The sequence below is a fragment of the Aquila chrysaetos genome, chromosome 6 (assembly GCF_900496995.4).
Source record: "Aquila chrysaetos chrysaetos chromosome 6, bAquChr1.4, whole genome shotgun sequence".
NCBI classification, from domain to species: Eukaryota; Metazoa; Chordata; class Aves; order Accipitriformes; family Accipitridae; genus Aquila; species Aquila chrysaetos.
This window is the reverse complement of record NC_044009.1, coordinates 35,874,418-35,885,661: the sequence shown is the minus strand read 5'-3', so window position 1 is coordinate 35,885,661 and position 11,244 is coordinate 35,874,418. Positions and strand designations below refer to the sequence as shown.

Sequence of the window (11,244 nt, the reverse complement as noted above, 5' to 3'; positions counted from 1 at the left end):
GTCCTACCCACCCCCTAGCCAGTAGCAGGACCCTCCCTGGTGACAAGTGCCCATCAGGCAGACCAAATGTGCCAAGGTAAGATGCTGGCAGATGGGAGAAGGCAGGATACAAGCCAGCTATGGCTGTCGGCACTAGCTCCCCATCCCATGGCTTCCCCTTCCCACCACCCACCCTGCCCTGCATGCTGCTCCCTCAGAGAGGAAATATAAAAAGCAACTGGCTGCTCTCGCCCAGGGACTGGCCGGCCATGGCCCAGCAAAGGCCCTTTCATTCCCCTTCCACAGACACAGGGGCTGCTCCGGATGTTTTTGTTTCCCCCTTGCTGCCCGGGAGAGCAGGCAGCATGACTGCAGCCAGCCCAGCCGTGGGGAGCAGGAGAGCTGGGGGCACAGGTCCCTGCCCCAAGAGTTTGGCACCGCAGGCTGCAGCCTGCCTGCGGCAGTGCTGCCTGGATCTCTGCCTGCTGTTTTAGGACCTGGCTTGGGCACAGGAGTGGGGTGCCAGCCCCAAAGGAAGTGTGTGAACACAAGAGCTGGAAGACGAGAGCAGGGGTTAATGGATGGATGGATGGATGGGGTGTGGAGGGGCAGAGGTGGTGCTTTGCGTCCAGGGAGCATCTGTAACTTGCTCCAGGGCTGCTCCCAGGCCTGGGAGCTTTCAGTATGTTGGTGGCTTGGTTGTCCCCTGCTCCTTGGAGGCCAGAGCATGGATTAACCCCGTATCACCTGCCCACTAACCCTGGGGGAGCTGCCTGCAAGTGGAGGATGCCCCTCAGCCCAGCCAGGCTGCCTTTTCCAATCTGCTGCTGCAAGGGCTTCATCTGGCTCCAGGCACCAGCACATGGCATGTCCCCAGTGTGGGACAAGGAGAACGTGGGCTCCAGCCCCTCCCAGCATGCTGCCCCCTCAGTATCTGGGGGTCCCCTCATGGGTACCCCACCCCACTTACTACTGCTCAGGGTGAGGCACAGGACAGGCTGGGAGCTGCCCCACAGCTATGAGCTAGTGTCACCTCCTCACCATCCAGAGCTGTCGCAAGCCCCTGGGACAGCAGGACTGGCCAGAGGGGTACCCAGCAGCACCAGGGCTGCATCCCTGCCTGGACACTGCTGGCCCACGGGGGGACAGAGCAGAAGCAGAAGGAATCTCACTCAGACACAGCCCTTTATTGCAAACCCGCACAAGAGCAGCCAAACCCCACAGCCCTGCCAGAGCCCCGGCTGTCCCACACCCACCCAGCAGCATCCCTCCCATTCCCCCCGGGTGCAGCACTGGCTCCACCATGAGGCAGCCTGGGCAAGCTCTGCACCAGGAAGAGGGAGAAAAGAGGTTCCTGAGACACCATTGAAGAAAGGAGATGCCCCATCTCCCTGGCTGGAGACACCTTGGGAGGGGACCACGACCTGGGCGGGGTCCGCCAGGAGATGCAGGAGAGGAGGCAGAGGACGCGTGGGTGCTCTGCACTGCCTCTCTTGGATGCTGGGGGGAGCAGAGACCCTTGGGGTGGGTAGCAGTGACCTTTCAGCTGAAGAGCCCCTTTGCCTTCTTTGGCTTGGCCTTGGACACAGGCAGCCGGAGCTTCTGAGCTGGGGAGGAGGCTGGCTGGAAGCAAAGGGGAGGCAGTGTCAGTCCCCCCTGGGAGGTCATGCAGGATGGGTGCGCGTGTGCAAGCAGTGACACTCCCATCATCCCTGTGGGGGAGTGCAAACCACACACACATGTGCAACCACACGCTCCCCAGCCAGGGTGCATGGGGTAGGAACCAAGCTGAGTCGCCCAGTCCATCCTGGAGGGGCATGGGGCTGGGATGCAAGGAGGGAAGGGAGGTGCGGGCCCCATCCTGCCATTGGTACAGAAAGGCTGTTTCTAGAGCTGCACTCACCGTGGTTCCCTCGCTGGAAGATGCTGTTTCATCCTCCTGGGATGGAGGTGGTGGATGGGGGTGCCCTGTAGTTTCTGCAGCAGGTGTCGGGCCCTCAGTGTCCTCTGGTACCAGCAGAAAGAGATGCAATTTGGGACTGAGATGAGGGAGCACGGGGCATTGCCCAAACCCACACCAGGAATGGCGCCTGGGTGGGGGAGCTCTGCCCATGGGGAAAAAGCAAAGGGGGAGACTGTTGCATGGGGTGAGCTGCACCCAGGGCCCTACTCCTCTTCCCCCGGGATGGGGCCTCAGCCGCAGGGGGGCCTGGTGCTTCACATACTTCCCATCCCACAGCCACGGAGCTCCTCACCTGAGCGCTGCCGTTTCCGAGACTGCTTGGCCTCCTGCTGTGTCACTGCTGCGTAGAGCTGCTGCAGAGCAGAGGCGAACGCCTGCCCTTCTGCCACACCGCAGATCTGGGGCAAGCTCTGCAGGAGAGAGCAGAGGCACCATCACCCTGCCAGGAAATCACCTGCCAGCAACCAGTTCCTGCCAGGACACGCTGCCACGGTGCCGCAGTGGGGCAGAGAAGGGGCCGTGCATCCCTCTGCCCATCGGGCTCCATCTCCTTTGCCCCAGGGACTGCAGCACGGTTTGCGGGGCCAGCCAGCTCTGGCACTGGGCAGGATGTGGCTGCTCCCCAGTCGTGTACACACACGCACACACGCATGTGTGCACACCTGCTCCGGCCGGCGGGCTGCCTTCCCATTCAGAGGCAGACTGCAGAGGCTTTCGAGTCATTCATGAAGCACTGGAGATAAGATCTCACGGGAAGGGCTGTGGCTTCCCCGGCTGGAGCATCGCAGGGGCCGCAGCTCACCGATAAGGACAGCAAGCCTTGGGCGGGGGCAGGACCTCGGCACGAGGTGGGGATGGGGAGCCCCTGCCTGCCACGACCACCTCCAGCGATGTCAATGTGGGCAGCACAAGTCGTCCCCGGCAGTCCCATGGCAAGTGAGGGCAATGTGGCGGCAAGATGAGGGATGCCCAGGTTTGCTCCCAGGACGCCAGAGCACCTCCCGCCTCCCTGCAAACACTTTTTCTCCATCCAGGCTTGGTGCAGGGAAGCCCCCCTCCTTCTGCCCACAACCCCTTCCTGGGCTGCGGGATGCCACCCTCGCCCTCCGGGCCATGCCAATATGCATGGGAGACCTCAGCTGGCGAGGCTGGCAGGCTGGGCAAGCGCCACGCTCCACTGAGAACCTAATGCAGCACACAGCCAGCAAACAAACACTTGCAGGGATGGGGAAATGCGTGTGTGCCCTGGAAGGGGTGGCTGCGCAGGGGCGTGTAGGGCATGCTATGGGTGCACACGTGCAGGTGAGTGTGAGTATGCGTGCATGCATGGGGGCTGAGTGCGCAGCCGTGGGTAGATGAGCTTGGCTCTGGGGGCATGCGTGTGTGTGTGTGTGTGTGTGTGTGTGTGTGTCAAAGGTCTGCACACTAATCTCTGCTCCATTCCGCACCCAGACAGCAGGAGAACAAAGTGTAACAGATAAGGCTGGATCCTCTCTGGGCCAGAGGAGCGGGGAGGGGATGGGGACGCTCAGACCCACTCAAGGCCAGAGTCCAAAGCCTGGCCCCAGCTTCCCAGTGGCAGAAAGGGCAGGCTGAGCCCCCCCTTGCTGCTCCCTGCCAGATGCAGAGGGAGGGCAGGGCTGATGCCAGGATGGGTTGGCTGCTGCCCAGAAAGGCGCTTTCCCCACAGGTCTCATCCCTCCTGCTGGAGCCACTGGCATGAAAGGCCCCTTAGCTGCAGGACACACATGGCACCAACGTCTGCTTTTTGCCCAGCTTTTGTGCAGGGACCTCCCTGTGTCCCTGCCCACTGCCACAGGAGGGAGCGATGCTCTGATCCCAGCGCCCTGCCAGCATCCCCGGGATTGCTTCCCACTGGGCAAACACACCTCTCAGCCCAGCCTCTGAGCCGTGACCTGTGCTGGCCCATCACAAGGTCCCAGGGAGGAGGAGGGATGCTGAGCACCTTGGACACCTCGGGGATGCTCTTGCCCAAGGTGTCTCACCCCACGGGGCCAGGGTTGCACCCAAGGTTGCAAAAGCAGCATCCGAGACCGGGAAGGCGACTGCACTTCAAAGGCAGGAGAGGGGCTGGCAACGGGTGGCCGACACAGCCGAGATCAAAGGCACAAGCTGGAGTCATAATTCAGAGAAAAGCAAACAGCAGCTCCCAGGAAAGCCGTGAACGGTGGCGGAGTGAGCAAAGTGTACTAGATAGCACTGCGTGGGTCAATGCCCTGGGAGGGCGGGAGAGTCCGCTGTGGAGCCACCTGGCCCTGGGTGCCACTACCCTGCCACCTATCCCCTCTCCCTGCCACCAAAGGGTCCCCAGGGAGCGATGCCCAAAGGTGATGGGGCAGGCTGTGCACCCAGACATAGGGTGCTGCCCACCCCCCTCTGCTCCAACCCAGCCAGGACACGGGCTGCAGTGCAGGATGGCACCTGGGACATGGCCCAAGCCCTGGGGCTGCTCAGGCTGCTCCTCTTCCTAGCATCCGAGTGAGGATCCGGGCAGGGCAGCTGCTCTCTCGGTGCTCAGACCCAGCTGCCCTGAGCCAGCACAGTGTCCCGTGGTGTCCCTGGGGATGGGGCAGTGCTGCGGAGTGCCCACCGCGCTTGCAACCACCCGGTGTCCCCGAGACCAGCGTACAGGCACCCGCCGGGGTGGCACCCTGGGGAGGTGCTGGGAGAAGAGAGCCCAGTGCTACCAGTCCCGCAGGGAGGGATGGGCATCCGGGCTGGCACAGGGGTCTGCAGGTGCAGGGCACCCGCTGGCCATGCCTTCGCGGAGGGCCCTGCTCCAGCAAGCCCAGGGTGGAATTTGAGAGTCACTGGCCACCTCCTGCCACTGCCCTTCCCGGCGGCTCGAGCCTGCGGGCTCAGAGCCATTGGGCCGCCGGAGCTGGCCCGCAGCGGGATGGGAGGGCCGCGCTTCACAGCCCCGGAGGGAAATGGGTTTATAACCAGAACTGGAAGCGTTTCCCTGCAGAGCTGTGACTCAGCAGGGAAGCAGAGCGTGCTGTGCCAGCCACCGGCCACCTGATGGCCCCGGAGGCTGAGAGGGACAAGGAGGTGTCCCCAGAAAGGGCTGGGTGGGCGACAACCCCTGAGTACTGGTGACTTGCCCCTCCCTCCTTGCCCCACTGCCCCAGCACATGCCCGAGCTGAACCCCGCTGCAGCCAACTTGTTGTCCCTGCTGCGATGTCAGCCCCAGCCTCCAGTGACTTGTTTTTCTCTGATTACCCATCTCTGGGATAAACATAATGCCCGAGGTCTGGGGAGAAGCACGAGCAGAGAGCTGGCACTCGGGGGAGTGCCGGCCGGGTTGCCCCGCGCGTCTCACTGGGGAGCGATGCTCAGGGAGCTGGCACGGCTTGTCCCCTGTGTTATGACTACCTGGCCACAAGGCCAAGCGGGATGCCCTGGTATCAGGAGTGACTCAAGGTTGCGGCAGCGGCGTGGGAGGCACCGCAGCACACCCTGAACTGCGATTAGCCCAGCCGGGGGGGGGGCTGCCCGGCGAAGGGGGGCAGGCGCCTGACCTTGTGCCAGGAGCAAGCCACACTCGCCAGCAGACCCGCAGCAGTGGGGACAGCTCACGGGGAGCTGGACTGCAGCCTCACTCGGTGCCCGTGTCCCGAGGGCTCTGCTATGGGGCTGTACGCCAGAGTGGGGGGTGGCAGGGCCAATGGTGGGCAGGGGTACAGCATCCACCTCGCAGGCATCCTGCCTTCGCCCACCCCTGCCCAGACTCCCTTCTCAAGAGGCCATAAGAGATGGCGATTTTGATGTGCTCTTGACAGCATGAGGAGGAGGGGCATGTCACCCAGCCCGGCACCGTGCCACCAATGCAGAAGCATCACCTTCCCCTGGCCTGGGCCTGGGGGGTGGTTTGCAGGCCGGCTGGACCATGCTGGGCCCCAGTGCTGGTGCCAAGCACCAGAGTCTAAATCGGTCGTGCTCAAAGCTGGGGACTGACCCTTTCATTATCACACCAGACGTTCGAAGCGGTTACCAACATTCTTCACTACAAACCCCACATTCCTATTTTTTAATATATTTTTAACTGGAAAACAGAGCGAACGGGGCCTGTTTGGAAATTACAGCCTGGCTGCTGTGGCTTGTATGTCAGATCTGCCCACATTCCCGTGGCCAGCCTCAGCACATGCTCCACAGGGGCACACTTAATAATTCCTGCCGGGGCTGGGAGCCAAGGGGTGTGGGCCCGGGGGGGGGGGGGGGGCATGGCTTCCCTGGGCTCCCCCATCCAGCGGGCTCCGCGGAAGCGGCGTGGTGGAGCAGCAGCCCGGGAACGGTGCACTGGCTCTCCAGCAATGGGCATGGCTGCCACTGTGCTGGCACAGGCAAAGCCTGGAGATGCTGCGGCAGCCCACGGTGGGCAGGGGAAGGGCTCCGTGGCCGGGGCGTTCCTGTGCCTAGTGGCCAGGCTGCCCTCGGTGCTCTCCCCTGCTGCGAGCTCTGTGTGTGCTCCTGGGAACTGGGCCAGTGTGGCTCGCTGGATGCGTGCTGGGCATCTCTGCCCATGGTCGTGCCAGTCAGGCTGGGGAAGGATCCACCCTAGGATCCAGGTAGATGAGCACCTATCTGTGCTAGCCACTCACCCCGCCTCTGCCAACAGCAGCGGACCAAAGGATCCCGCCAGGATCTGCCTGCGGAGGATAGAGATGGAGGGGGTTGAACTGCTCCCTTCCAGCTGGGATCAAGGGCGGGCAAAGGGGCAGCTCATGTCCCCGGGATGGAGCAGGGCACACCAGTCTGGCCTCCTGCCCCAGCTCCCTGGTGGGACAGTGACCCTCTCTCTCAGAGCAGAGCTGCCCCAAAGCACCCCAAGCTGCCCCACACTGAATGCCGATGCCCTTTCCCAGCTCCTCCAGCCCTTGGACCCCCTCACACACGCTCACCCCAGTTTGCAGCAGTCCCTGGGGCATTGCGTACCCCAGCGGTGGATGGCTAAGGGACCTGCCCTGAGCTTACGCTGTCCCCATCATCCCCTACCACGCACGTCCCTGGGGATGCGCAGCGGCAGCAGCTGGGAGAGCTGGCGGTGCTGCCAGCCCGCCCGTGGAGCAGGCAGGGGCAGGATGGCCAGTGCTTCCCAGGCAGGGAGCCAGGCTGAGCACACCTGGCAGGAAGCAGCGGTGCCGGCAGGGGAAGGCAGCCGGAGAGCTGCCGAGAGGTGAAGGGGTCACCCTGGGGAAGAGCGGGCAGTGAGGCCGGGACGGCCGAGCATCCCAGCTCGACCCAGCCCAGCCCGGCATGGCCCAGCACTCCTCCCAGCACCGCTCCGGCCCTGCTGCGGGCAATGTTTTCCTTTCCCCCTGACTTTCGGGGCCTTTCCAGCGAGCAAATGTCAGGCGCATAAAGAGCGGCACTGTGAGCGGAAGATGGAGCGAGAATGCCTGCCCGCGTCCCTCCGTAAGTGCTGTCTCACACTTCATCAAGGCAGCCTTTGCAAGCGAGGCACCCGCTTAACAACCAGCAGTCTATGCTGGCCGGCGACCGCAGCAGCCCCGCCGCTCAATACCCTTTTCTTTTCTCCTTGTGCTGTTTTCGCGGCTTGGGTTACAGCTTTTCTCGCAGACACTGAGCGGAGGGGCGCAGTGGCAGCGGGGGCTCTGCATTGTGCCGCCTCTGCGCTGGGGTGGATGTGGGTCCCCCCCAATGCGGGGATGCTGGGGGGGTTCCTGCCCTGCCCACCCGCTGCTGCTTCCAGCTCCCAGGGATAAATCCCAGGGAAAGGAGGGTCAGCAGCAGCGCAGAGGTAGGGCAGGAGGTTGCAGCATCTCCTCCCCAGCCAGACGAGGACCAGCCCACCAGGAGCAGCCTGGGGCTTGGCAGAGGGCTGGTGGGGGCGAGGGGCTCCAACCTCCAGTGGGCACAGCCCCTACCCCATCACACTTGGAGAGGGGCCACCCCACCGCGCTACCCAGCAAACCCATGGGCATCTGAGCCCTTCCTCCACCAAAGCGCCAACAAACTCCCTCAAAAAGAGTGGGGTACAGCAGAGCAGCCCTTGCTATAGGCAGGAGCCTTGCCTCCCCACCTGGGTGACCCTTCAAGAAGCTGGGCATGGCTGCCTAGGGGCTGGGGACGGCTGCTGGTGGCACGCCCAGCTCCAGCCTGACCATGGGCACCTGTCCTCCCGTCCAGCAGCCTGTGGGGCAACAGCAGGAGAGCCTCTGGGGCAGCTGGCATTGGGAGCTCAGCAAGGAGGATGCCCTGAAGAGCAGCAGGTCCCAGCACCCCAGGACTTGTGAGGACTTGCTGCTGGCTTCCAGGAAGGCAGAGCCACAGGCTGATGGCACCTACGGGCATCACCTCTGCCAGCCTGGCCCACCACTGACACGGGGTGCCTTCTCCAGGGGCCAGTGCAGGAGGGGAGGGCCTGAGCAAGCCCAGGAGCAGAAGACATGGAAACCTGGTGGCCAGGGTCCCTCCTGTCCCAGGGGGGCAGCTCAGGGACCCCTCTTCTCTGCAAGGAAGCTGGGTGGCTCACACTGCCTTGTTACTGTAGGGTGGCTCGGTGAATATGGACACATCACCCAGGCTTATTATTGTAGGGTTCCTCCGCAAAGCATGCCAGCTCATGCGGGTTTATTATTGTCTGTCCAGGAAAGCTGGACACATCGTGCTGGTTTGTTATTGTAGGGTTGTTCAGGAAGGCCAGCCAGCTCATCCCAGCTTGTTATTATTGCGCAGGGCTCGCGGGGGGCTGGCCGGGAAACTTCCTGCAAAATGGGGTGACGGAAAGCGAGCCACACCTGGTGAATCACAAGGATGCTGTGTGGAGATAAGGAACAGCAAGGGGTGGGATCCAGCACCCCGGCTCCACCCGACGAGGACAGGGCACAAACGTTCATGGGCACAAATGCTCGCAGCTCCCCTGGGACCCGTGGGGCTGGCAGAGGTGGCAGGAGCATGGGTCAGGGCTGGGGACTGGCAGAGCAGCCTGCAGACCCCTTGAGAAGCAATATCTGGGCGTGACAGGGGGAGACCCATGGGGACGCTGCACCCAGCGTGTCCCTAAACCTGGCACGCAAGGGATTAGCTGAGCTAACAGGGCCCAGAGCGGAAGCTGGGGCTGAGCCAGGTGGGATTAGGGGCTTTGGGGGGAATCTGGGTGCGTTCAGGACTGGGCCGAGCGGGAAGCAGCAGCCGCTCCACCCCGGTGGCTTTGCAGTTCCTCCCAAGCACAGGCGCAGCCGGAGGGGCAGCCCCTGGGGACGCTGCCCCATCATCACCCGAAACTGCAGCAGGAAGCATTGCTGCGTGGGACAGGGGGGCAGCAGGGCTTGCCCCCCGGGCTGGCTCAGGCAGCTCCCCAGGCACATGGCCCTGGGAGGGCTGGATCTGACATGCCCCAGCGGCCCTGGCACTACCGCTGGCCCAGCCACTGTGTCACCATCACTTCCCCTTGCTCTGCGACAGCCCGTGTTTCCCAGCCCTGGCAGCCCGCTGCTGTCCCTGCAGGCAGTGCCCAGCTGTGCTGGGTGCCCAGGTGTCCCCCAGGCAGTGCCCAGCTGTGCTGGGTGCCCAGGTGTCCCCCAGGCAGTGCCCAGCTGTGCCGGTGCCCAGGTGTCCCCCCAGGCAGTGCCGGTGCCCAGGTGTCCCGCGGGCAGTGCCCAGCTGCTCAGCGCAGATGTTGGTCCCCGGCCAGGCAACAGGATTGAGTGTCAGGCGAGCTCTCCATGCACAGCAGCGGCAGCAGGAGGCCAGGCTGCCCTGCGAGCACACAGCCCCTTCATTCATGGCAAAAAATAGCCCCCCGGGGTGTGGTCCAGCCTGGAAAAGCCCCCTCCAGCCCCGGCCAGCCCATGTTTATTCAGTACGGGGAGGGGGGGACGCACTGCCCTCCCTCTGCCCGCTGGCCCTGTGCACCATGTCCCTGCCAGAGCGGCTGCTCTTGGATGCGGTTCCCCGGGTCCCCCCCCCGGCCAAAACACACAGGCTGGGGCGGGGGGGATGGCAAACCCCTAAAAAGCGCTGGGTTTGTCTCCAGGAGGAGCAGCCCCCGGTGATGTCATGAGAGCTTGCAAGCGGCCACATGAAAGGGACTCGCTGCCCAGGAAATCCACAGGTCCATGCTCCGCCAGACAAGCCAGCGATTCTTCAGTGGGCCGGGAAGGAAACCTCGGGGAGCTCGAGCCAAGCCTGCCCCTGCCTCATGGACAGAGCCTGCCCCCAGCCCCATGGCCCCCCGGGGTCCCCAACCCTGCTCTGCAGTCCCCCCATATCACTTTCTCAGCATCTACAGTTCACAGCAGCCCGATCCCCGCCCCCAAATTGGTATCCCTGGGTACCAATCCCTGCCCTGCGGTCCCCAGGGCACCAAGCCTCACCCCATAGACTCGCAGCATCCTAATCCCTGCTCTGCAGCCTCCAGAGACTGGACCACTGCCCTACAGACCCCAGACCCTCTCTCTCCACTGGCCTGGGAGGCAGCACCCCCATTTCCGTGGTGATCCATCAGGCTGGGAGCGGCAGGTGATTTAGGGCCAGACAACGCTGCCACCAGACAACAGGGATGCAGCAGGGCAGGCAGGGGATTCTCTTTCGTGAGGGATTACACTAGGGACAGCTGGGAACACACAGACGCAGCCCCCCCCCCCCCAGCCCCCTCCCCAAGAACCAGCCGGCATCTCACCCCACTCCGGCGGGCACTGCAGACATGGGCTCTGAAACCAAATCCGCTGCCCAGGGCCTCCCCTCCCCATTTCCCACAGGCGCAGGACACAGCGGCTGGAGTGATGGGGAGGCTCTGCCTTCCTCCTCCTCCCCACACAGGAGACACCCCTGGGCTCCCATCCAAGCTCAGAGGCCCAGCTCTGCACCCTACTCTGCCCTGCATGTTCCAGCCCCACCATGGATCCATCGTCGCATAGGAATTGGCGACAGAGCTGCCTTCTCTGCCCCATAGCCAGCTGCAGCCCAGAAGGAGCCGAGTGACAAGTGAAGATCAGGGCAGTTTTGACTTCACGCCCCCAGTGCCTCCCCTGCACCATTTTAGGAGGCTGCAAGCATCCAGCCCGTCCACCTTCAACTTGCCCACACTCTCCTGCCCCACTTGCTCCATCTCTCCCCACACAGGCACAAGGTGACAAGACCTCTCCGCACCCCGAAAGGTGCCTGGGGGCCAGCGTGTACCCCAGCCTGTTGCTGCGACACATGGTGACACCGTCTGGGAAATCCTCTGTGGAGCAATGGGCACAGGTGTCTTCACAGCACGGTGCTGGGGTGGAGGGCTCTTTGGGGCCAGCTGAGCGGTGACAAAGTACCCTGT

General features: G+C 63.6%; 1 protein-coding gene across 2 annotated transcripts in view; it reads right to left on the bottom strand.

The window, feature by feature from the left end:
• Window positions 1-1,288: 1,288 nt before the first annotated feature.
• NHEJ1 (non-homologous end joining factor 1) overlaps window positions 1,289-11,244 on the bottom strand; it is a 45,045-nt gene continuing 35,089 nt past the window's right edge. The window contains exons 6-8 of one of the 2 annotated variants that reach the window (XM_030018996.2): window positions 2,205-2,352; window positions 1,883-1,986; window positions 1,289-1,602 (exon numbers count right to left, since the gene is read on the bottom strand). In XM_030018996.2, coding sequence (XP_029874856.1) covers window positions 1,522-1,602; window positions 1,883-1,986; window positions 2,205-2,352 — 333 coding nt within the window. In that variant the 3' untranslated portion in view covers window positions 1,289-1,521. The remainder of the gene's footprint in view (window positions 1,603-1,882; window positions 1,987-2,204; window positions 2,353-11,244) is intronic. The other variant, XM_030018997.2, reaches the window with a different exon arrangement.